General features: G+C 55.1%; 1 protein-coding gene across 3 annotated transcripts in view; it reads right to left on the bottom strand.

Moving 5' to 3' along the window:
* Window positions 1-26,315, bottom strand: part of GSG1L (GSG1 like) — a 185,082-nt gene that overhangs the window by 98,870 nt on the left and 59,897 nt on the right. For all 3 annotated transcript variants that reach the window (XM_051847559.3, XM_051847558.3, XM_089320651.1), the window contains one exon: window positions 11,521-11,568. In XM_051847559.3, the coding sequence (XP_051703519.2) occupies window positions 11,521-11,568 (48 nt within the window). The remainder of the gene's footprint in view (window positions 1-11,520; window positions 11,569-26,315) is intronic.

Here is a 26,315-nt window from a genome sequence, read left to right as displayed (position 1 = left end):
CCATCTGGGGAGTGAACCAGTGAATGGAAGACACACACCCCTTTCTGTGTGTGTGTGTGTGTGTGTGTGTGTGTGTTTGTCCCTCTCTCTCTCTGTAACTCTGCCTTTCAAAAAAAATAAATGAATCTCAAAAAAAAAAAAAAAAAACCCTCCCAGAAAGAAGCCAGATGCTAGCCTTTCATCCCATGCAATTCTTTAACGTGCTCAGAACAAGTGCATCAACGGGGGCAGAAAGCAGTCGCTCAGGGGCTGCCCAGGTTTGTGAGGGCAGTGGTTGGATGCCATGGGCTTTGCTTTCCTGGACGATGCTAATATTCCAAAATGCAGAGTGGCAATGGTTGCATGACTCTCCGGGCTGTGCCCCTGACTGAGGGAAGCTGCCTGGGAAGAGGATCTCGGAGCCACACCACGCAGTGATGCTGCACTCGACAACGGGCCGCCCCCACGGCAGTGGGCCTGAGGCCACTACGGGGCTGACCACCTCCCCTCACCAGCGGACACTGCAAATGTCCCTGTGACGTTACCCGCGTGTTTGTGGTGACGCCGCTGTAAACAGATCTCCTGCCCTACCAGTCGTGTAGATCCACAGCATTGCGTAGTCTGTATTCATCACATTATTACTTTTTTTTTCCTTTTCATTTGAAAGGCAGAGAGAGAGACAGAGATCTTCCATCTGCTGGTTCACTCCCCAAAATCTCAAAATAGCTGGTGGGGTGGCTGGAGGCAGGGGGAGCCGGGGACCCCAATCTGGGTCTCCCACGCCAGTGGCCAGGACACCTGCTGCCTCCCAGGGTGCAGGTCAGCAGGCAGCTGGGGTGGAGAGTGGAGCCAGGGCTCCAATACAGGATGCGGGCCTCCCAGGCAGGGTCTTCACCGCTGCACCTGCCCTAGGCTCGACCTTTCACCTTTATTTTATTTATTTTTTTATTTTTTTTATTTATTATTTTATTTATTCCTTCTACTGATGGAAAAAAAGAAGGTTGGCACGGAGTGACTGTGTCACTTTCTCCAGTGCTGCATTTATAATCTTGGGTTCTGTCCATTATGGTCCCGGAAGCCACAGGTCCCAGCCTGAAGTGAGTGACACAGCAGCCTATAAAGTCCAGGTGTGGACAGGTGCATTTGAAGATGCTGTCACAAGGGCTCATTATAAAACATGACCCCATCGGGGCTAGTGCTGTGGCATGGCGGGATAAAGCCCTGGCCGAAAGTTCTGGCATCCCGTATGGGCTTTGGTTCGAGTCCCAGTTGCTCCACTTCTGATCCAGCTCTCTGCTATGGCCTGGGAAAGCAGTAAAAGATGGCCCAAGTCCTTGGGCCCCTGCACCCACATGGGAGACCTGGAAGAAGCTCCTGGCTCCTGGCTTCGGATCAGCAAAGCTCTGGCCTTTGTGGCCAACAAGGGAATGAACCAGCAGATAGAAGATCTCTCTTTATGTCTCTACCTCTCTCTGTAACTCTGTCTTTCAAATAAATAAAATAAATCTTTTAAAAAAAATACATGAAATACAATCCCATCGCTAAGCAAACCATGAGTGGATATCTCAATAATGCTCTTACCAAAAAAAAAAAAAAAAGGCTTTATTTGAAACGAATGAATAAATGGGTGACCTCTGCCCTCCTCCCTCAACCCCCAACAGAGATGGGCCCGTGACAGGTGAGCGCGGAGACACCAACCAGACGGAAAGTGACCTTGGAGACGCCAGTGTGCTTCCTGCTGCCCTGGGAGCTGCAGCCTCCACACGGGGCCCCTTCTCTGCCTGGGCTGACTTCACCCACGTTTGTCTCAGCTCTGTCTCCAAGGAATCCCACAAGGTCAATGTCCTTAGCCCCACTGTCATCAAGAGGATGAGCAGGGGCTGGTGTGCTGGCACAGCCGGTTAAGCTTCTGCTTGGGATCCCAGCATCCCAGAGCAGAGCACCGGTTCCAGTCCCGGCTGCTCCACTTCCCATCCAGCTCCCTGCTAATGTGCCTGGTGAAGCAGTAGAAGATGGCCCAAGTGCTTGGGCCCTTGCACCCATGTGGGAGACCCGGAAGAAGCTCCTGGCTTCAGCCTGGCCTAGCTCTGGGTGTTGCAACCATTTGAGGAGTGACCCAGTGGATGGAAGACCTCTCTCTCTCTCCATCTCTCCTGCTCTCTCTGTAACTCTGCCTTTCAAATAAATAAAATAAATTTTTACAAAAAACAAACTAGAAAATACTCAGGCAAAATGGTATGTGTCCTGGGCTCTTCCTTGTCAATGCTCCCTGTCAATTCTACAGGAAACCACCTGCAAGCATTTTCATCCTATTAGGGGTTGTAAGTCATCTGGAGACGTTAAAGTATACAGACAGGTGTTACCCACAAATCCTGTGCCAGTATAAGGAAGGGACTGAGCGTCCCTGGATCTGGTATCCAAGGCAGCTCCTGGAACCCCTCCCCCTCAGATACTCGGGGACACCTGATGTCACTTTGTTCAAAAAGAACACGACCAAATAGGAGCACACACTCCCTGCACCCCCAGGGCACTGTGGTTTAGCAAGTGCAGCCTTGGAGGACGAACACTGTCTTCTTTCTGCACTGGCTGCCTCTCCTGGCACCCATGTACAGTTGCACAGGATGGGCACTGTGCACACCCATGCCATTCACAAGAGACCACAGGGGGGATTGGGACCCACCCCTCTCCCAACCCAGCACGGTCATTTCTCCCACCAAAGCTTGATAAGATGGTAGAGTCACGCAGAAATTTAAGCGCCCGCTGTTTACACTTAGCAGAGCCTTCTCAGAGCAGAGAAACTGTTTCCAATTATGAAACATGAAAGGCGGCCACCGTTCGGGGTTAATACGACGGTGCTCCGTGAGAGAGCGAGCAGGCGAGACTGCCCAGCCGCCTAATTACTTGGAAAGATAATCTTGAATAATTGGAATTAGAGCAACTAAAGCAATTATTAGATGTTGTGATCTCTGCCAGCAATCGTCCACCAGGCTTGGGGATTTAATCACCTTTAATAAGAGTGCATAATTAGAGGAATCCAGGGTTTCAGAGATGAGAGTGGCAGATGAGCACTTCAGAACCTGGGAGGTGGGGAGAGAGGAAGGGGCCGGGAGCCGGCCGGCGGGGCGCTGATTAAAAGACCCCAGGAGGCTGGAGGCTGAGCCCACCCTGATGTGAACCTGCTGTGTGATCTGCGGCAGGCACCTAACCTCTCTGGGCTGTTCATCCGGTGGCGTCGAGGGACACCTGGGCTCGCCTCCTCTGTGGGGCCGTTCCTTCTCCCAGTAGTGACTCCTCCCTCAAGGCCCACCCCACACCACCTCCACGCAGCCTGCAAAGCCTGCTGTCCCCCTCCCTCAGGGATGAGTCCAGGAGCAGGGCTGGGGGTGGGGGTGGTTCTCAGCCCCTGGCACACAGCCTGGCACGGAGAGAGGCTGACAAACTGGCCAGAGACGAGGTGGAGGCAGGTGGCAGTAGCCCACACCTGACAGAGCTGCCAGCCATCCTATTTCCAAGAATCGGTGACCTCTGCAGTGAGTCTATGGAGATGGTCCCACAGTGAGTTCCCGTCGGAAGATTCCAGAACAATAGAGATGGCCCAGGACCATTGAGAGGGCTGCTGACTCGCCCTCCCTCCCCAGGACAGAGGGCTGGAAGCATCATCTCAGCGTCACCTGGAGTGGCAGGCAGGTGCAGCGAGTGCCTGGGCCGGTCTCTGCCTCTCACTGACCACAAGTGTTTGTTCTCTAGGTATGGGAAGAACCAATTTTGCCGGAATCAGGCTGGCCACAGCCATTTCCCTGGTGGCCTGGTAGCAGGGAGCAGGAAAAACAGTCTGGGGCGAGGGGAGCTTAGCAGAGACGAGACTTTTGGCTTGGCTGGTGAAGGCAGATGGAGCGATCCCCAGGGAGCTCAGGGTTCACACACAGGGTCAAGGATATGCCGGCCTCCACCCCCAGGGGATGCTCCCAGCAGCAGCCAGCAGCCGATGGGTCCCCAGCGGGGCAGCGCCCGGGGCAGCAGAAGCAGGGGGCTCCCCAAGCCCTTCCCTGCTCCGCGGGATCTCATCTATGCACACTTTAGTTCTATGACATAAATCAATACGATGCACTAAATGAATTAAGTGAGCAGCAGAATTGTAAATCGATTTTGGGTGGAGGAGGCCCAGAGAGGTTGAGGGAAGCAGCAGAGGCGAGGACAGAAAGCGAAGTGAGGAACCGACTCCCGCAGCGCTCGGGGAGCCGACAGCGGAGCCTACCCCAGCGCCTCAGCAACGAGATGCTGAGACGCTCAGCAAACGAAGCCTCTGAGCTTTGGAGATCGTGGTCACACCAAGTCCTGGCCAGCTGGGAAGCGGGCGGAGGGGGGAAGGGCATCAAAAAGTAAAAACAAAAACAAACAAACAAAAATACCAGTTCAGGGCCCCCCTTGGGTCACCTACACACCACGCCGGAGGGCCTGGGTTTGAGTCTTGGCTCTGCCCCTGATTCCAGCTTCCTGCTAATGCCCACCTTGGAAGGCAGTAGGTGATGGTTCAGGCACTTGGTGCCTGCCAGCCACAATGGGAGACCAGGATTGAGTTCCTGGCTCTGGCTTCAGCCTGCGAAACTTGGGGGAGTGAATCAGTGGATGGAAGTCTCCCCCGCCTCCAAATAAATAAAATTACATAAAAGAAAAATCTAAAAACACAGCTCAGTCTAGATGGGTTAGAGGAGACCAATACTTTAGGAGTTGGAGCCAGGCTTCTATTTTTTTTTTTTTGAAGATTGATTTATTTATTTGAAAGTCAGAGTTACACAGAGAGTAAAGGAGAAACAGAGGCAAGGGGTCATCCATCCGCTGATTCACTCCCCAACTGACCGCAATGGCTGGAGCTGCACCAATCCAAAGCCAGGAGCCAGGAGCTTCTTCCAGGTCTCCCACGTGGGTGCAGGGGCCCAAGGACTTGGGCTATCTTCTACTGCTTTCCCAGGCCATAGCAGAGAGCTGGATCATAAGTGGAGCAGCCAGGACTGGAACTGGCGCCCATATGGGATGCCAGCATTGCAGGCGGTGACTTTACCTGATACGCCACAGCGCCGGCCCCGGAGCCAGGTTTCTAAGCCCAAATGGGACACCCAGTATCTCTAACAGAAGCCCCTGTGCATTCTGCACTTTCTTTATTCAATCAACAAACCATTACTAAATCCTGGCTCTGTGCAACCCCACTCAGGGCCCCCGGGGACTGCAGGGAAGGGCAAGACACAGGGTCTGTCCTCAGGAGGGTCCACCCTGGTGGGGGAGATGCCCTCAATGCAGCATCACAGGTGCACCTGGCACTGCAGGTGGGCACCACTGGGGCTCCAGGGATGGCTGTTCAGAAGGGGGGCAAGTCTAAGGTGGGTTTTGAAGGATGAATAGAAGTTCACAAGGCAAACAAGAGGTGGTGGATGCCAGTCAGACTGAGACCAGCACAGGGCAAGGTCCTGAGGCATGAGAAGCAGTGGGACATCTTGGGGGAGCAGAGGCAGGCCTGGAGCATGGCAGTCAGGAGGTGTAGGAGGGGCTGGGGATGGCAGACCAGAGCCCTAAGGAAGGAACGTTAAGTGGTACAGACTAGAGGCCAGCTGAGGAAGCGCCCCCATAACCAGGGATAGGAGGAATGGAATGAAGCCGTGGCAGTGAGAATGGAGAGCAGGTGCAGAAGTCACAGAGGGGAGGTAGCCATCAACAACTGGATCCAGCCAGGGAGGAGTTGAGGGTGACTTTCTGGTCCCTGGCTTGGGAGACAGTGCGTGCTGGCGAGGGCAGGACACTGGATGCAGAAGGAAGAGGTTGGGACAGGCTTTGCAGCCCGGCGGGGTAAGCCACCACCTGCTACTCCAGTATCCTGTATCACAGCGGAGGTTCGATTCCCGGCTGCTCTGCTTCCAATCCAGCTCCCTGCTAATTCACCTGGGAAAGCAGCAGAAGATGGTCCATATGGGAGACTTGGATGAAGCTCCTGGCTCCTGGCTATGGCCTGGCCCAGTCTGGGCTGTTGAGGCTGTTTGGGGAGTGAACTGGCCGATGGAAGATCTCTCTCTCTCGCCCTCTGTCTTTCAAATACACGAATAATTCCTGCCATGGACAAGCTGGGAGTGCAGCAGCTGGGGGCATCCGGGAGGAAGCATCCAGCAGGCAGCAGGGGGTGGAGTCAGAGGCCAGGGGAGAGACCTGGGCCTCAGAAGTCCAGAGCAGCTGACAGTAGGTTGAAGCAAAGACTTCTGCTCTCTTCCAACACCACCAACCATCACAGTAGCGAATCAGAAAGGCCCAAGTCCCAGGGCACAGGGGACCGAGAGGAGGTGACAACAGACGGAAGTTCGCCGCGGCATTTTAACCGCGGAGAAGTTCCTGGGGAGGTGGCCGATGGCTCAGTAGACGGGAGAAAGCCTGGAGGATGCGGGGGACAAGGACACCTCCAAAAGTGCCTGGAGTGGCCGGCGTGGTGGCGCAGCAGCTAATTTACCACTTGGGACACCTGCATCCCACATCAGAGCGCTGGTTCCAGTCTCACAACCCCATTGGTGCAAGGGGAAAATCCCAGTAAAGGCAAGGAGGGCTGGGTTGACCAGATGGACTCTTTGGGTGAGCAGGAAACCCAGAGCCAGTATCCCCCCTTAACTAGAACTTCCAAATCGCAGTCAGCGCTGCCCCCCTTCAATACGGACATCAGGTAACTGAGGAAGACGTAGAATAGAAAAGATCAAGTTCAAAATGAAAACAGGACAAGGAACTTTGAGGAAACACAGACATGAAAGCATCCAGAGGAAAACAAACAAAATAATTCACATCCTCAGAGAAACAGAAGATATTGTGTCCATAAAACCAAGGCTATAAAAAGGAACATTCCGATAACGAGACAAAGTTCTTAAAATTAAAAATGTAACTGCAGAAATCTTAAAAATAGAATAGCTGAAAGTTGAGTAAATATCACAGGACTAAATAAAAAGGCAAATAATGATGAAAACAGAAAAGCTTAAGAAATAAGGACAGAACATAGGATGTCTTTTTCAGATTTATTTATTTATTTGACAGAGTTAGAGAGGAAGGGAGAGACAGATACAGAGACAGACAGACAGAGAGATCTTCCATCCTCAGATGGTCGCAATGGCCAGCACTGGGCCAGGCTGATGCCAGGAGCCAGGAGCCTCCTCCAGGTCTCCCACTCAGGCGCAGGAGCCCAAACACGTGGGCCACCTTCCGCTGCCTTTCCCAGGCTGTCAGCAGGGAGCTGAAATAGAGCCCTCAGGACTCAGGACACAAACTGGCACCCATGAGGGATGTAGGCACTACTGCAGGACACCGGCCCCAGAAGATAAGATGTTGAAAGTTGGGACCAGTGCTGTGGCATAGCAGGTAAACCCACCGCCTGCAGTGCCGGCACCCCATATGGGCGCTGGTTCAAGTCCCGGTTGCTCCACTTCCCATCCAGCTATCAGCTATGGCCTGGGAAAGCAGAAGATGGCCCAAGTGCTAGGGCCCCTGCACCCACTTGGGAGACCCAGAGGAAGCTCCTGGCTCCTGGCTTCAGATCGGCACAGCTCCAGCCGGTGCGGCCAACTGGGAAGTGAACCAGCAGAGGGAAGATCTCTCTCTTTCTCTCTGCCTCCCCTTCTCTCTCTGTGTAACTCTGACTTTCAAATAAATAAATCTCAGTGTGCATCGGCAGGTAGCCAGACTGGAGACGGAAGCCTGGAGGTGAACCCAGACTCACCAACACGGGTATGGGGTCCCAACAGCAGCTGACCGACCAGGTCGAATGCTGCCCCCTTTTTAGACTTTCAAAACCACGTGCTTATACCTCTTTGAGTTTTTTTTTTTTTTTTTTTTGACAGGCAGAGTGGACAGTGAGAGAGAGAGACAGAGAGAAAGGTCTTCCTTTTGCCGTTGGTTCACCCTCCAATGGCCGCCGCGGCCGGCGCGCTGCGGCCGGCGCACCGCGCTGATCCGATGGCAGGAGCCAGGAGCCAGGTGCTTTTCCTGGTCTCCCATGGGGTGCAGGGCCCAAGCACCTGGGCCATCCCCCACTGCACTCCCTGGCCACAGCAGAGAGCTGGCCTGGAAGAGGGGCAACCGGGACAGAATCCGGCACCCCAACCGGGACTAGAACCCGGTGTGCCGGCGCCGCTAGGCGGAGGATTAGCCTAGTGAGCCGCGGCGCCGGCCTCTCTTTGAGTTTTTAAAACATGAAGGCACCTTGTTTAAAGGTCCCAGAGGCAGAGGTGGTGGTTGTCAGCTCAGTGTGGCTCGGGCACCCACAAAGTCAGGTGCGTCCTTGGAGAGAGGTTAGGACAGGAGTGGGAAGAATGCCTGGAGACCCCCACGGGTTCCACCACCCCAAGCAGGGAGGGTGGAAACACCCACAGCTAAGAGGGAAGAAGCTTCGGGAAGGTGCACCTGGCACCAGGTAAACACTGAACACATTCTCCTGGTCAGGGCTGTCCCTGATAGCTCATGGACGCCTCCAGACAAGGACAGAAAAGCAGCAGCCGGATGGGGCAGCCAGATGAGAGCCACGGGACGCCGCATGCATTCACCATGGGAGCCCATCCACCTGCTAGGATCAGCCCCACGCTGACGCCTGGGAATGAGACTTTTCTCTGCGTCCAGCAGCCTGGGACTTATCTTGACTTGGGGATGTGGGGTGGAGGTGGGGGGTACAGACCCCTTCCCAGGCTTGCGTGGACCCGAGGTGGGGGGTTGCATTACTGGCATAGCCAACGCTGCAGATGAGAGACAGTCTCTGCCTTTCCAGCATGGTGGGTTTTCCTGGCTCACTGGCAGCCCGCCCACTGTGGCCAGGAGATGGTGTGTGCAGGTGCTCGGGGAGCATGTGCCCTGTGGAAAGGCGCCCGTGAATGTGGCCAGCACAGAGAGGGCGTGCCGTGGGCGCTCCGTGAACAACTGGAGGACGATGACCTCATCCAGGAGCCGATGAGCAGGGGAGACCTCCACAAGCCAACTGATGAGTCACACACACATGCGTGGGTGCACACACACACACACACACACACACACCCTGATGCAGCTGGGCCAGTTCCAGCCCAGCCCAGACTGCCCAGCAGGTATGGAAGATGAAACACACGGCTCAGCCAACTTTCTTTCCTTTTTCTTTTCTTTTTTTTTTTTTGTTTACAGGCAGAGTGGACAGTGAGAGAAAGAGAGACAGAGAGAAAGGTCTTCCTTTACCATTGGTTCACCCTCCAATGGCTGCTGTGGCCGGCACACGGCACTGATCCGAAGCCAGGAGCCAGGTGCTTCTCCTGGTCTCCCATGGGGTGCAGGGCCCAAGCACTTGGACCATCCTCCACTGCATTCCCGGGCCACAGCAGAGAGCTGGACTGGAAGAGGAGCGACCGGGACAGAATCCGGCACCCCAACCGGGACTAGAACCCGGGGTGCTGGCGCTGCTAGGCGGAGGATTAGCCTATTGAGCCGCGGCGCCGGCCCTCAGACGACTTTCATGCCTGCTCCAGCCCAGACTCATGCCCATGCTAGCAGGGTGGCTGGTGGTGGACTTGGCTGTGTGGTTTGCTTTGGCCAAGGGGACATGAGCGGCTAGGATGCTAGCAAAGGATGGAACCGAGCAAAGTCACCCTCCCCGTGGCTATTACCCTCGACCTGGCCCCAGATCTGGGCTTGGGAGCCTAGAAGAGCACGTGCAAAAGCCCTGGGGCACGCCCCAGGAGTGGCAGGGAGCAACGGCAGGAGGCGAGATCCCGGATATGGGGCCCGGCCAGGCAGGGCTTGTAGGCCACGGTGCGCACGTGTTTACCCTGAGGGAGATGGGAGTGCTTCAGAGGCCCCAGGAAGGCCAAGGGGGCATCGCCCAGTCTCGGGAGGCCTCGCTCCTGACCACGTCCATCCAACACTCCACAGGAAGTGCAGCGTCCAAGTGTGAGGAAGGGACGAATCCGTGCACGTGTCCCCAAGAGGTACCTCCATGCTCCTGTGTGCACACAAGTGTCCACGCCCACCCTCACACCGGCATGCACACATGCACACACAATTCCAGGGGCCGCTGCTCAGGGACACACACACACACACACACACAGGCCCTGCTTCTTGGGAGCCAGACGGAGATCAGATTCCCCAGGCCTGGTGGATTATGGGATGTGTGTACCCGAAGGCCACAGCACAACACACGGACATGCAGCATGGGCTCAGGGGCCTGCCCTAAAGCCCGGCTCAGCTCTGTGCGTGAGGCTTATGTGACAATCTCGCTCAGCCTCCTTCCCCCTCTGTCCAGTGGCGCTGAGAATAGTGGCCCCATCGTCAGACAGGGTGGGCCAGCTGCTCACTTCCTATAGCTTAGGTGCCTGGCGCAGCCAGGAGTGATAGTACGGGAGTGTCTCCCAGTGCCCCAGTGGCTGAACCACTCGGGGGGAGGAGAGCCCAGCGGGGTCCCCGTCACCCCACCCTCAGCCTCCCAAAGGCTACTGGGCTGGAGCTCGCCAAAGAGGAAGCGGCACCTGCGAGACAGACCCATCACCAGCCCTGGCCACCCCTCTGCCTTTGCCAACTGCCTGGGGGCTCAGTCTCGCCAGCAGGGGGCGCCATGCGCCCAGGACTTACAGTCCCCTGAACCAAGCAGGTCCACATTCTCCGTTGGGATGATTGATAGGCTGGCTTTCTGCCTCCGTTTCCCCGCCTCCGACTTCCAGGACCAGAGCCCTCTCAGAGTCTCCAGCACACATGTGAAGGCCTCTGCTCACCTGTTCGTCCTCAGAAACCTTTCCTCTGGGTGGCCTGGCGCAGGCAGGTGGGGAGCTGCCCGCACACCCCATCCCTGGGCCGGGTCACCCTTCAGACCCACCCTCTTGCTCTTCCCTAAGAACAAAACCTGACATAGCTGGGCCCGGCATTCCTGGGATTAAGCTCCTACATCCCACCTCCCTGTAGCTAAGTCCTGCCCAAGGAATGCCTGCAGGTGCACTCTGGGGCAACTCCGGAGAACCTCATTGTTGAGGGATGTGCAGCCTTTGCCCATCTTCTCTACCCTGCTTCCGTTCCACTGCCTGGAATGCCAATGTGATAGCTGGCGCTCCAGCCACCACCTTAGACCACGGAGACAAAAGCCATGGGTGATGGGGAGCGGCAGAGGACCTCACCGGGCAGAGCCAGCCTGAACTGCCTACCTCCAAACTTTCATAAAAGAGATTAGTTCTTCCGGGTCACTTACTTGCAGGTAAGCCTGATCCTGGCCGCTGTCCCTGCTCCTGAGCACAGCAATGGACTCTGTCTCAGCCGCCGGGCCCGCACCCCAGTGAAATCCCTGGGGGTGGCAACCTTCAGTCAGACGGGCCCTCCGCACAGCTGATTTCCGGCCACCCCGAGCCAGACTTTCGCTCTCCCATCAGCCCTGGCGCTTGCTCGCAGTCCCAGCATGCACCGGGCGGGCGGGCTCGCCTCCGGCCGCCTCTTCTGCTCGGCCGGAACTTCACTGCAGTGGGGCCGGCGGCGCCCAGCGCCCAGGGGAGGCGCTGGGCCGAGAAGTTTCTGGAAGGGGCCACAACTCACCTTTCTCTGACGCTGGAGCCAGGTCAATGAAGCTGCGACATTTCTCACCTTTGGAAAGAGAAGAGGGGTTTTTCAGGCTAGAGGACGCATGCGCGCTGCCAGCTCTACCTGCTTCCCGCCCCTGTCCCCTGGGACCTGGGCCCGCAGGCATCGCTGCCCCAGCCCCAGGGGGCTTCTTACTCCCCGCTCCACCCCAGCGTCCCAGCAGTGCCAGCCGCCCACCTCCCTGCCCCCACCCCAGCTGCCCTGCTTCGCGCCCCCACCCCCGCCGCCCAGCCCCGCACCCCTGCCTGCTCCTCAGCCCGGTCCCCCGTACTGCGCCCTCATCCCCGGCCAGGCTCTGCCCACTGCTCGCCCCAGGCCTCTGCTGTGTTCTCTCCATCCCTCTCCTTGCTGTGGCCAGAGGGGTGTTTCTTCTTCTTCTTTTTTTTTTTTTTTAAGATTTTATTTATTTTGAGAGGTAAAGTTACAGACAGTGAAAGGGAGAGACATAGAGAGCGAGCTCTTCCATCCACTGGTTTACTCCCCAAATGGCCGCAACTGCCGGAGATTGGGCTGATCCGAAGCCAGGAGCCAGGAGCTCCTTCCAGGTTTCCTGCATGGGTGCAGGAGTCCAAGGACTTGGACCATCTTCTACAGCTTTCCCAGGCCACAGCAGAGAGCTGGATGGGAAGTGCAGCAGCCGGGACTCGAACCAACGCCCATATGGGATGCTGGCGCCACAGGCGGGGGATTAACCTACTGCACCATAGCGCCGGCCCCGGATATTTTCTTTTTTCAAATTTTTAAAAATATTTATTTGAGCGAGATAGAGGTCTTCCATCCGCTGGTTCACTCCCCAAATGCCTGCAATGGCCAGGCTGAAGCCAGGAGCCAGGAGCTTCCTCCCAGTCTCCCACATGGGTGCAGGGGCTCAAGGGCTTGAGCCATCGCCACTGCCTCCCACTGAACCCTCACCATGGACGTCTCTGAGCACAGAGCTGGGGTCAGGAGCAGGACTTGAATCCAGACCCTCTCTGCGGGATGCGAATGTTTTAACCAGCATCTGAACGCTAGGCCAATGCCCACCCCTCTCAATGTTAATATTAAGCAGTGTTTTTCCTAATCTCACAGTCCACTCGACACAGTACTTCTTGGGAGCAGAGCAAGGACTCACACTCAGGCCCTCGATATGCGATGTGGGTGTCCATGTGGCATCTTAACTGCTAGACCAATGGGCACTTTCAGAACACACAGCTCTGATTGCATGAAAGGCACTCAGGCATGCCCACCCGGCACAAGCATACGCCAGCTTCAGACCCCAAAGGAGAGAAGTCCAGAGCCCAATGTGAGGACTCAGTGCTGGCCACACCCCTTATCACGTCCCCTCCTCACTCAGCTGCCTGCACTGCCCACGCCCCAGCTCACCACAGGGCCTTTGCACATGCTGCCCCTCCCTCCTGGAACACACTTCCACTCTCACAACTCACACAGCACCTTGGCCGTCTCCCATGGGGCACTCAGACGCTGTCACGCACCTGTCTGGGGTGCAAGTTAGCATAGCAAGGTTACAGCCTGCTGGGACAGCTGTCCATGGACAGTTGAGAGCGGCAGGGGCACTGGGAGAAAGAGGAGAGGTGGGGGAAGGAGGTGGCACTAGATGGGGCAGGCTCCAGGTGCTTTATGTTAGACGTTCTTTCATGTTACACTGTCAGAAGTCGGAGGGGGTGGAATTTAATAGCCAAGTGGGGTCTGCAGCCACAGCCTCAGTAGCACCACAGTGGGCCTCGGACTCTGCTGCCTTCATTAAATGAAGCTGAAACTTAGATTCCGCGGCCACGTTGGTGTGGAGTAGATGGAGCAGTAAGCGTTTCCTTCCCCTGGAAGTGCTGTTCATCCCCCAGCCTTCTGCTTCCATATCCTTCCTCGCAGAGAGACGGGGAACCCTGAACCCCAACCGTGTGCCACGGCCCCGCACCCTTCTCACCGCCCTGTGGCTCCCAGCCACCACCTGTGCTGCTCCTCCTCCCTCTGCCCCCAGCCACACAGTGGCCAGAGGATCCTGTCGCAGCCTAAGAGCACTCAGGCCCACTGTCTGCTCACAACCCTCCTGGATGCCCAACCCACCCAGAGTCAGAGCCTGAGTCCTCTGTGGCCTGTCCCCTGTCCCCCCTGTGGCCTGTCCCCTCCATGGCCTGTCCCCTGTCCTCTTCTTGGCCTGTCCCCTGTCCCCTCTGTGGCCTGTCCTCCTGTCCCTCCATGGCCTGTCCCCTCTCCCCTCTGGCATGTCCCCTGTCCCCTCCATGGCCTGTCCCCTGTCCCCTCTATGTCCCCGGTCCCCTCTGTGGCCTGTCCTCCTATCCCCTTCGTGGCCTGTCCCCTCTCCCCTCCATGGCCTGTCCTGTCCTCTCCGTGGTCTGTCCCCTGTCCCCTCTGTGGCCTGTCCTCCCATCCCCTCCATATCCCCCGTCCCCTGCTGTTTTGCTGTTTGTCCCCCCCCCCCCACTCCTCCAAGCTGGCCTCCTGGCTGCACTCTGGGCAAGCTGAGAATGCCCCTGCCCCAGGCCCTTTGCATGTGCAACTTCTGCTTGGAGTATTCAGACAGCTGGATGGTTTACCTCTCCCCTCTCCCCATCATGTTCCTCAAACATTAGCTTTGCCTAACCCAGGATCACAAAGTGTTGTTTTAAGGTTTATGTGTTTATTTCAAAGGTAGAGTGACAATGCTGAGAGAGACAGATTTCCAACCAGTGGTTCACTCTCCAAATGGAGTGAACAGCCAGGGCTGGGTCAGGCCAAAGCCAGGAGCCAGGAACTCCATCCTGGTTTTCCAAGCACATGGGCCGTCTTCCATTGCTTTCCCAGGCACATCAGCAGAGGGCTGGGTATGAAAGCAGAACAACCAAGACTCAACATGGCACGCATGTGGGATGCCAGCACCACAGGCAATAACTGACCCGCTGCACCACAGTGCTGGCCCTGGCTCTATGGCATTAGTGCTTCTATTTAGGTCCACTGTGTATTCTGAGTTGAGCTTCATGTAGGGCGCACAAAAGGGCTCCCAGACAACTCTGCATATGGTTCTCCTGCCATCCCGGCACCGTGTGTTAGAAGACTACTCTCTCTCCACTGGATCATCTCACTACCCTTGTCGAAAGTGAACTGCCAATGTGAGGGTTGATTCTGTCCTCTCAGCTCTGTCCCACTGACCTGCACGTCTGCCCAATGCCATGACTACACCGTCTTAACTGCCATGCCTGTGTAGTGAGTTTGAAATTGGGAGGTGTGAGTGCTCCAGCTTTGACTCTCATTTTTAATGTCGTTTTGGCCGTGCTGGGGCTCTAGTGTCGCCATATGAGTTTTAGGATCGACTTGTGCATATCTGCAGAGACATGCAGGCTGGGACCTTGAGATCAGTCTGGAGACCACTGCCATCTTCAGAACATTCCATCCACTACTCCATGAACATGGTATGCCTTTCAATTCACTTAGATCTCTTTTAATTTCTTTCAGTGACATATTACAGCTTGAAGGTTCTAAGTTCTGCGCTTATTTTGTGAAATTTACTCCTAAGTACTTTACTATTTTTTGATGCTATTAGGAATAGAATTGTTTCCTCAATTTTTCAAAAGCTAGTATAGGGGCTGGCACTGTGATGTAGCAGGTAAAACCCCAGTCTGCAGTGCCAGCATCCCATATGGGCACTGGTTCGAGTCCCGGCTGCTCCACTTCCAATCCAGCTCTCTGCAATGGTCTGGGATAGCAGTAGAAGATGGCCCAAGTGCTTGGGCCCCTGTACCCACATGGGAAACCTGGAAGAAGCTCCTGGCTCTGGCTTCGGATCAGCACAGCTCCAGCCATTGTGGTGAATTGGGGAGTGAACCAGCAGATGGAAGACCTGTGTGTGTGTGTGTGTGTGTGTGTGTAACTCTGACTCTCAAGTAAATAAATAAATCTGTTTTTTAAAAAAAGCTAGTGTAGAGAAGTATGATTAATTTTTTGTTATTGATCCTGTGCCGTGCAATCATGTTGAACACACTGATTCACGTAATATTTTTAATGCATTCTTTAGACTTGCAGTCTTCAAGATCCTGTCAAACAAAGATCATTTTACTTTTTCCTTTCCAATCTCAATTTCCTTTATTTCTTCTTCTTGCCTAATTGCTCTGGCTCAAAGCTCCAGTACAGTGCCAAACACCCTTGTCTTGTTCCTGATCTTAGAGGAAAAGCATTCACTGTTGCTCTGGTAAGTTTGCTGTTAACTACTTCTTTTCATATATGCCCCCTGCCAAGCTGAAAAGCTCACATCTGTTCCTGCTTGGTGGTGTGGTTTTACTGTGAAACAGTATTTCCCTTCTCATTAATCCCACAGCAACCTGCAAGGTACCTCTGAGAATCCCCATTTTAGAGACAAGCAAACTGAGGCTCTGAACTTTCCTTGACTTGCCCATGACCATGCCACCAGTACAGGGGGCAGGGCTCCTCCTGGGCCCATGGACAGCAGAGTTGGTGCCTCCAAACCCTCCCAGCTCTCTGCACTTTGCTCTGTTGCAACCTCCTCCTGCAGCCAGCTCTGCCCACTGAGTGCAGTGCCCCATAGGAAACCCTCTGGGAACACAGCTCTCCCTAAACACTTGGGAGATGCACGGGAAGCCACCTAAATGGCTCTCACATGTCCATCTCCGCTGGACACAGATGGCCAAACAGCCCACGCCACCCATGCAGGGCAAAGCTGAGGCTTGAGGACAAATCATAGAGATGACCAGAGGAAGATGGGAGACTTCAATGGTTAAAAGCCTGGTGGGAAATCCAAGCACTGGAGAGAGCTTTTCCCTCCACCTCCTCACTCTGCATGCTCGAGCTTAGCTAAGCAACCCTTACAGCAGTCCCACCATGTGTAGATATCATCAAGCTGCTGTTTTTAATTAAAGGACTGATCTGGGGTATAAAACTGAAGACAAGTGCATTCATCTCCATCCGCACAGTTCAGATGGAGGAGGCTGACACTGACCTCAGAGCTGTGGCACGCCGCCACCTGATGGCAGCGTGTGTCCCAGGAACCTCAGGAAGATCCTGAAGTCAGCCAGCGAGGAGTGCTCAGCCCTGGGGAGCCCGGCACCCCCCCTCCCACCCACCCACAACTCCAGTTGAATTTGTCTGAATGGGATCTAAACATCAGTAGAATTTAAAGTTTTTTAAAATTTATTTTCATGTTTTATTTGAAAGGCAGAGAGAAACAGATATTCAAACCACTGGCTTACTCCCTAAAGGCCCCCAACAGCTAGGACTGGGCCAGGCCAAAGCCAGGAGCCTGGAACCCACTCTGAGTCTCCCACGTGGCTGGCAGGGACCCAACTATTAAAGCCGTCACCAGCTGTCTCTCCAGGTACACCCAGCAGGAAGCTGGAGAACAGAGGTGAGACCCGAACCTGGGCACTCAGCCATGGCATGTGGGTGTCCCACGTGGAGTCAACCTCCGTGCCAAATGCCAGCCCCTTAGAAGGGTTTTCAAAGCTTCCCAGGTTATGCTAATATGCACGCTCCACTCTGACTTACAGACAAATGGATTTTCAACATCAGCCAAACAAAAGTGAGCCCCTCCAGCGTGGCTCCTGCTGTTGCACCAGACACCTTCAAGCAACAGTGTACCTGGGCAGGATGGCATGGTAGTCAGGTTCCGATGCTGGCTCTGCACCTCCTGCCACCTGCGTGCACCCCCAGGGGACCTGTGCCCTGACTTCTGTGTTTGTGAAATGGGCAAAGAGCTCAGACACGGTGCCTGGCACAGAGCGGGTGATCAGGAGACGCTGGCTCCATCATCATCATCATCATCATCATCATCATCATCATCACCATGCCCCACCCACGCAGGTCCACCACCCTCCCAGGACACTGCAGAAGCCCCAGGAAGGACACACGGGCTCCATCACACACTAGCACAGGTGGTGGTGTCATGCACTGGTGCAGAGCCAGGAGTCCAGAGGCTCTTGTTTCTGCTTGTGTTTGCTTGTTGAGTGTCTGGGTCCTCTGCAGAATGTGCCACGGGCTTCTCCTGGGATTTGAGCTCCACTTCCAGGGAACTGTGTGTGGGCTGTGTGGGCTGTGGGCCGTGGGCTGTGGGCTGGACCACACTCAGGGCCAGGCTGAGGTCAGGCAGAGTTCTATATCTATCTATCTATCTATCTATCTATCTATCTATCTATCTATCTATCTATCCATCCATCCATCCATCATCTATCATTTTCATCATCATCTATAATCTGTAATCTATCATCTATAATCTATCCTTTCTTATCTACCATCTATCATCTACCTATTTTATCTATCATCTATCTGTAATCTGTCAGTCATCTCTCAATCTGTCATCTATATGCAGTCTCTCTAGCATCCCTATATCAGCTGTCATCTTTCTATGTCTGTCGGTCACCCTCTGTGTCTAAGAGAAAGGGAGCACTGACACCACCCAGGTCAGAGGTGGTGGCTCCGAGGGCAGCCTCTGGGCAGCCACATTGAGCCTCCCCCTGCCCTGTGGCAGAGCACTGGAGACACAGAGATGACCTTGAACATGGCCATCTCTGGACCCTGCCCTCCACCCCCAGCCCCCTCTCTGATTCTTGTCCCTTCAGGGTCAGGTTAATTCCCTGCCTTTCCCATCCCCACGCCTCAGACCCGGCTACTCCCTTAGCCTCAAAACCTCCTCTCCCTCCATTTCTCCCCACCTGAACCCTCCCCAGCCTTCAAGATCCAGCCCAAATGCCCATTGGTGCCCTAGCCACTGACCTGCCAATTCACCTAGGAGATGGCATCCCCCCGTGTTGTTAGGAAACTGGCACAGTTTTATCTCTGGCACGATCTATACCCTGATTTACATCCTAGGCCCTAGCCCCTGCCGCCATTGCTGGAAGCCAGATGGCCACATGGCCCAACCACCATTGTCAAGCTCCACCCCCATCCTAATGGGATTCGCTGCTTCTGCTTCCCTGCCCGCCCTCGGGCAAAGTTTTAAAAGGACCTGTCCCTGAACAGGTGGCTCTTGGCCCTTCTCTCCTGCTCTCTTGGCTCCTCTCTCTTGGCTCTTCTCCTCTTGTCTCTCTTCTCCTCTCTGTCTCTCTCTCTTATACTCTCTTTCTCTCTCTTATCCTTCTTCGTCCCTCCCCTCCAGCCTGCTGGGTTTTTCCCAATAAACCCTTTCCCTTACTCTGGTGTTTGGTGTGCTTTGTGACAATTAACACATGTGAATTCCCAGGGGGTTTTATCACAGCATCTCTCGTCACATCGACACCTCCCACGCCAGGCACACGGTGATGCCCATGGGGCTGTGAGTAGCACATCTCATGCCAGCAGGTGCAGGCTCAATGTCATTCCATTGCCTTCCAATCCACAGTTGGAGACCCCAAGGACAGTGCAGGCCAACTACATACCAAGCACCTGGCATCGCGACCGTAACCGTGTGAGGTCAGCATTCCCACCCCCTACCGTCCAGAGCAGGCACCTGAGGCGCCCGAGGCACAGCCACCTTGCCCAAGGTTATGGCAGTCAGGATCCAGCCTCGAGGCGTGTCCTTCCAAATCCTTCCCTTTCGCTGGGGGCTCACGTGACCAGAAGTGCAGCAGAGGCCTGGGGCCACTCCCCAGCCAGAGCACATGGGCTCAAAAGACCTCTCTGACATATGTCTGTGATGGGACACTTCTGTCTCTGTCTGACCTCAGCAGAGAGACGGCTCCGACAGCCTTGGGTCCCCAGCCCCAGACCCTGTAACTGTCAACTCACAGCCGGTGGCGTCTGCATGGGGTTATTTTGAAACAAATCCCAGAAGTTGGATGTGAAATGTCCTTTTGAAGGGCAGGCAAACAAGATGAGAGGCAGGACATTTTTTTTTTCTTGATCTGCTGGCGTCATCACCTTAGTGGGCTGTCACAGCGGCGAGGGAACGAAATACACACTCCAACCTTGACCACTACCTTGTCCGCCCCTCCCCCTTACTGACCCCTCTGACTCCCCTCCCCCCCGACCCCCGTTTTGGGTGGGGGGAGCTTGGAAACCACCCTGGAGGCAGCGGCTGGAGCTTGTCACAGGCACATGGAGAGCCAGGGGCCCTCAGCAGGCACATGGAGACTGGCACAGACCCTTGGCAGAAATGAGACTTCCAGGAACCCACCGGCAGACGCCACAGTGGAGCCGCCTTTCTGGCTCCACACCCAGGCCTGATTCCAGGAATTTCACCCAAGGTCTCCCTCCACCAGGCTGGGTCAAACTGAGAAAGACGCTCCGTATGCACGGCAGCCAGGGGAGGCATCAGGCGCCCGGGGGGGCGGCAGGCTGGGCAGGGTATGCCCGCCCTCATTCAAGGCCTGAGCTCTGCTCTCCCGTAGGCCTGAGTTCAGATCCCAGCTCTGCCGCCCGCTAGCTGGGGACTGTGAGTAACGAATGGTTTGCCGCTCTTGAGGCTGGCTTCTCCTCTGCCAGGAAAGGCCGCTCACTCTGGCCTCCTGGGGCTGCCTTGGGAACTAAATGAGGAAATGGATATGAAGCAAGATGTCACCAGTTAGCATTTAAATCAGACAACATGGGCAGGCGCTTGGTGTGGCGGTTAACGCTCCACTTGGGACACCCTCATTCCATAGTAGCATGCGCTGGAGCCCTGGCTCTGCTTCCAGTCCCAGCTTCCTGCTAACGCGCACCTGGGAGGTGGCAGTGATGGCTCAAGTGCTGGGGCCCCTGCCACCCCTGTGGGAGAACAGGAGGGGTGTCCTGGCTCCTGGCTTTGGCATGGCCCAACCCTGGCTGTGAGGGGCATCTGGGGAGTGAAGCACCAAACACAAGATCTCTCTCTCTCTCTCTCTCTCTCTCTGCCTTTCCAATAACTGAAAATCAATAAGCAAAAATGTTGAAATCAATCAAGCAATCACATTTTTAAAAATTCCGACATCCATTTGACAGATGGACCCTCAGCCCCCAGGGCAGTCGACATATTCCCAGGGCTCCCTCCTTGAGTGGGGGTGCATGCAGACTAACAGAGGGTGGGGCTCAGAAGCCACAGGGTGTGAGTTCAAGTCCACCCGCACCTTCTCCCAGCCACGTGCCTGCTGTGAGCGGCTGCACCTCACTGAACCTTTGCTCCACCCACCGAGTGGAAATCACGGAAGTCACTGCAGGACAGACACCCACCCTCATCCGTGGGAGACAACAGGTGCACCGCCGATGCCCAGAACCTCGGAGAAGACCCAACCCTCCATAGACTGCGCTTGCCCACCCCACACGGACCTATGGCAAAGTACCCTGTGTGAACTTGGCACAGAGATGGACAGTAATAACCAAGAACACAACAGGACAGTCCTAGCACTGACGTGAGCGTGGTCTCTGTCTCGCGCCTGATACTGCAACAGGTAGCGCCATCACCGAGATGGCTGCAGAGTGACAAAAGGGTAGGCAGCATACCCAGCATGGACACATGGCACCGAGGGAGGGCTCACGTCCTGGGAAGGAAGGAAGGAAGGAAGGAAGGAAGGAAGGAAGGAAGGAAGGAAGGAAGGAAGGAGGGAGGGAGGGAGGGAGGGAGGGAGAGAGGGAGGGAGGGAGACAGTGTGAAATGTCATCACGCTCCTCAGAGCTGCTTACAATTTAAAAAGCACACATTGTGGAATTTTCTGGAATTTTCCATTGAGCATTTCCCTACTGCCTTTTGCCACAGGTACCTGAAACCACCAGGAGCAACTGCCTGGGTAAAAGGGGACCCCGGTGCCTGCTGTCCAGCCTGGCACAAAGAACGAAGATGGGAGGGAGTGTGTGAGAGTGTCTGCCCCACCCCAGGGGCTGTCTTTTCCCCCTCCCTGCATCCTGAATTAGAGACGCGGCTCCCTCCTGCCCGGGAGAGCCCCGGGGTCTTCCCAGAGCAGGAGCTGCCACTCTGCAACTTCAGCCAGAGCAGGTGAGTGGGGACCTGGCAGGGCCGTGGGCAGAACCAAGGGAGGTGGCCACAGGCAGATGCCTGATGCTGGCAGAAGGTGTGCAGAGCATCCCGGGCCGGCCAGGCTGCCCTTGGCACAGACGTGCAGGAGCCCAGGTCTTGGCTGGCAGCGGAGACGCCGGCAGCAGGAGAGAGGAGCACCGGGGAGCCCAGCTTCCTTGGCTGGGTCCCCACATCCTGGGTCTGAGGACCGTGACTTCAACTGCACACTCACCAGATGGTGTAGCTGAGGTGTCTGCTCAGGGGAGGGCTGGGGGAGGCTGGGAAGGCAGGGACAACAGGGGAAGATGACAGCGCTGGTCTCGCAGAGTCAGCCAGCAAACAGCCTTTGCTAACGTAGATTGTTCACCTCTCTGTGCCAAGCCCTGCATGTTACATAATTCGCTGATTGCCACAGCGGCAGGTGCATCGCCACCCCCATTTTACAGATGAACAAACTAAGGTCCAGGAAGGTTGAGTCACCCAGCCAGGGGTGGAACCAGGATTCACACAAGATGGGTTGGCACACAGCCCTTGTTCTGGCCACCACCCTGTACAGCCTGTCTGCAGAGCAGACAGGTTCTAGAAGAATCCGTGTTTCTTTAAAGGAAGTCCCGGATGCCCTCCAAAAGAAGGCTCCCCGTGTGTCAGGAGGCACCAGCAGTCTTCTTTATGGGGCTGCTTTTTGAGACATGCAGCCAACAGGACCCAAATCTGTCTGGTTCCAGATTCCACAAGGAGCCCCGCCCCCCAGCAGGTGCACAGTGGGCCTTCTCTATAACAGACGCTTCTGACTTGCAGGGAGGGTGGTGGAGGCACCGGTCCTCGGGCCCCACAAATGGCGCTGATGAGAGATGATCTTCACTGCTTGCCAAGGGCAAAAGTCCCCACACCTTGGCTGGCTGGATCCAAGGAATTCAGCAGTGGAAGCCGGCAGGAAGGAGGAATGCCAAAGTCTGGCGTGAAGCTTCTCTCCCCGTCCAGGCTGGCAGCAAAGCCTTGGCAAGAGCTCCCTTGGAGTCCTCCGAGGCCTCTGCCAGTTCAACTGACAGGGCAGCAGATGGCACACACTTATCTGCTGATGATATTTTGATTTATTTATCTCCTACAGATGGTACCAGGCCTTGATTTCTGGCAGGAGTCCAACGTGTGGGTCAACATTCTGGGATGAGTCGTGTCTACAAGTGGATGAGATCCTGTAGCCCAAAACCCTGCCTGGCGCCATGACTGCCTTGCTGTGGCCTCCAGACACCCCTTCCTTGGGCATTTGGGGTGCTGCGGGCAAACAAAGGCAAGTATTTGTTCCGAAGGAATTTCAAAGCTGAAGAGTCTCAATGCAGATGGAAAACTGACATCCTTGGGGTTCAAAAAGGTAAGAGCTCTGAACCCATTGAGTCCTGAATTCAGGTTCAAGCTCCGCCACTTACAAGCTCCGTGACCCAAGCCTAGACCTTCTGCGTCTCAATTTCCACATCTGTGAAATGGGTACCATCGTCATCTGCACCACATCCGCCGTGGCAGAAATGGCTCTCTGTCCCCCCAGATGTGTGCAGCTGTTTCTGGAACATGTGGTTATGGCTAAGAAGGGGCTGCCTGGCCAGACTTCATATCTCCCAGCATTCCCTGCCCTAGTCATTGTCACGTGACTGCTGCTTGCCTAAATGATGTCAGTGGCACCAGATGAGATCCCTCCAGGGAGGGCTCCCAGGAAGAGGATGTGCCCGGGTCCCCAGATCTCTAGATGGAAGGGAATGGCCGCCCACCAGGGTTCACCGTGACCCTGAGCAAGGAATAAACCTGTGTCCAGCCATCCACATTTGGGAGTTCACAGGTACCAGCAGCACATGGGGTCACCCAAAACACAGGTCAGCTGGGCTCAAACAAGACCGTACGAGAACACTGCAAAAAGTTCCTGGACAATGGAGTTAGAGGAGAAGTCTATTTTGGTGCAAAAAAAAAAAAAAAAAAAAGCATTGAAATCTACACACAACTTTTTCATAATATGCATTTTCCATGAACTTTCTCATGATCCCTCATATGCATGGATTTCAAAATGATCTGCCCCTTTAATGCCATTTTTCATGAAGATTTTGGGGTTCCCCTCATACCTGATAAATGATAAGGACTCAGTAAGCATTCACTATTATTATCATCGTATTTTAAGGAGGCATAATAAATAAAGGATATTGCGATTTTTTATGCCACCCATATGTTGGGTTTGGTTACAGCAAGCAGAATCTCTTTCCCCAATATCTCAGTCTTATTTCTGCTCTTTTAAAAACAATTTATTTATTTATTTATTTGAAAGGCTGAGAGAGAGAGGGAGACAGAGAGAGGTCTTGCATCTGCTGATTTGCTCCCCAGATGGCTACAACAGCTAGGGCTGGGCCAGGCTAAAGCCAAGAACCTGCAGCTCCATCCGAGTCTCCCTCGTGGGTGGCAGGGACCCAAGTGCTTGGGCCTTCACCTGCTGCCTCCCAGGGTGTACACGGGCAGGGAGCCGGACTCAGAAGCTGGACACCAACATGGGAGGCTCCGAAGCAGCATCTTGGCAGCACCCGCCTCTCTGCCCCTTTCTGTCACTCTCAGGGACCCCTCCCAAGCCATCCAGCCTCACTTGGCAAAAGCATTTTCTGCAATCACAAGGAGAGAGGACAGAGGGGGCCCTTGTCTAATCCTTCTCAGATCTACTCCGGTGACACCGCGAGATGACAGCCAGCGATGCCTCCCTGCTCTTGCCCCCGGGGACCCCTGCCCCAGCTCTGCTACAGGTGGCGGAGGGAGTGGTGATCATCGGGCCACTGCCCTCGTTTCTGGTGGAAAAACCAAACAGCAGGGAGGCCTGCGTGTCCAGAGCTCACCCCGAGTCAGGCGTCAAGCTGAAGCTGGCAGCCAAGTCCTGAGTCTCATGATCTAGGATAAGGGCCTCACAATTCCTGGCTACAAAAATGCTAATAGTGGCCGTGACCAAGAGTGTACCATGGACCCAGTGCTGTTCCCGAGTTCCATGTGTATTCGCTGGTCTTTCTCACAGCAGGTGCACGACCTACTATTTTTTTTTTTTTTAATTTTTGACAGGCAGAGTGGACAGAGAGAGAGACAGAGAAAAAGGTCTTCCTTTTTGCCATTGGTTCACCCTCCAATGGCTGCCGCGGCCGGCGCGCTGCGGCAGGCACATCGCGCTGATCCGAAGCCAGGAGCCAGGTGCTTCTCCTGGTCTCCCATGGGGTGCAGGGCCCAAGCACTTGGGCCATCCTCCACTGCACTCCCGGGCCATAGCAGAGGGCTGGCCTGGAAGAGGAGCAACCGGGACAGAATCTGGCGCCCCGACCGGGACTAGAACCCGGTGTGCTGGCACCGCAAGGCGGAGGATTAGCCTATAGAGCCACGGCACCAGCAACTATTATTATTCCCATTGCACGGATGGAGAAACTGAGGTGCGAGGAGGTTAAGGATTTTACTCGAGAGCACAGACATAGTACGTGACGGAGGCAGGCCCTCTAACTCCAGGGCCCTCATGCTCTATCACAGAGTTTATAGGAAGGAAGTCATTGATTCCGCCTGGGCCCCAGGAGGCAGAACCAAATCCCACAGACCTGTCCAAGCAATCGAAGAACAGCCCAGCCTCAGAAAAGCTCCTCTCAGTGGCATTCAACTTCCCAAGGGAGCAAGGCTAGAAAAGGTGTGGACCACCACGTGGTGGATGGGGATGGGCCAGGGTTTCCTCGGGTGCCTTGTTGGGAGAGGGGGGAATCGTCCTGGGGGGTTGTTGGCATTCAGTTACGCTCACTGCCTTCCTGGGGTGCCAGTCACTGTCCTGTCCCTCCCAACGCTGCAGGTCACTTCCAGGAGAACCTGCAGCTCTGCACCAGCCTGCCCCCGCCCTCGCACCCATTGTAACAGGGGTGAGAAAAGGCCGACATAGCCAGCTAGACTTCGGTAGGATCGTCTCTGCTTTACGTACACACGTGCACACATGCACATGCACGCACACACAAGATGTGTGTGTCTATGTTTCTTTACTCGATGGCAACTTGTTCTGGTTTTCCACTTCAAATCGCGATACGAAGTTTCCCTCTCAAACGCCCTTATGTAAGGCAAACATGAGCCAGTGGGGAGCAACAACAACCAAACAATCTTAGCAGAACAGGAATTAATTTCTGAAGGTGACATAAAAATGGCTGAAGTCTGGGCGAGACTAGGGCTGGGTGAATTCTCCGCTTCTGGGCTCCATTCCAAGCCAAGAGCTTGCAGGGTCCCCACACCGCACGGGAGCACAACTGACATCAAGGTTTCTACCAGTGACGTTCCCTGGAGTCGTGCAGCGCACAGCCTGCCCGAGTGTACACAGCAGCCACGGATATTTTTAGAGTTACAAGTATCCCAAACAGACACAGGAAGAGAGAGAGAATCTTCTGGCCAGCTGCCCTGGAATTGGCAGCCAAAGTTCCTCACTTCAAATTGTATTATTCTCTGTTCAGGATCCTCCTGTAGCCTCTCCAAGCACAGGCAGCACCAGGCAGCCCAAGCAGCACTGGTCCCCAGCCCTCCCTCAGGGAGAGGAAGGGACAAGACAGGCACAGGGGATCCTCTCGGGGGAGACTCACTCCCGGGGAGCCTTCCAGGAAAATGCCCCAGCCAGTGAGCCCCCACTCAGGTCCCAAGGCACAGGTGGTTGTTGACTGGAGAATACGGAAGGCAGGAGCCATTCCTTAAAAATCCAGCTGACACTGACACCCTGGTGGCTCCAGGGGGCATGAGTCAGCTTTCCATTATTTGAACTAAAATGCCTGCGAGGTGCTCCTTAGGAGGGAAGAAGGTTTATTTCAGCTTACGGTTTTGGAGGTTCACAGTACAAGATCAGGCAGAC

This window comes from Oryctolagus cuniculus, chromosome 19, assembly GCF_051225735.1.
Source record: "Oryctolagus cuniculus isolate XC-2025 breed Fujian yellow rabbit chromosome 19, ASM5122573v1, whole genome shotgun sequence".
In the NCBI taxonomy this organism is placed as follows: domain Eukaryota; kingdom Metazoa; phylum Chordata; class Mammalia; order Lagomorpha; family Leporidae; genus Oryctolagus; species Oryctolagus cuniculus.
This window is presented reverse-complemented; position numbering and strand designations above follow the sequence as displayed.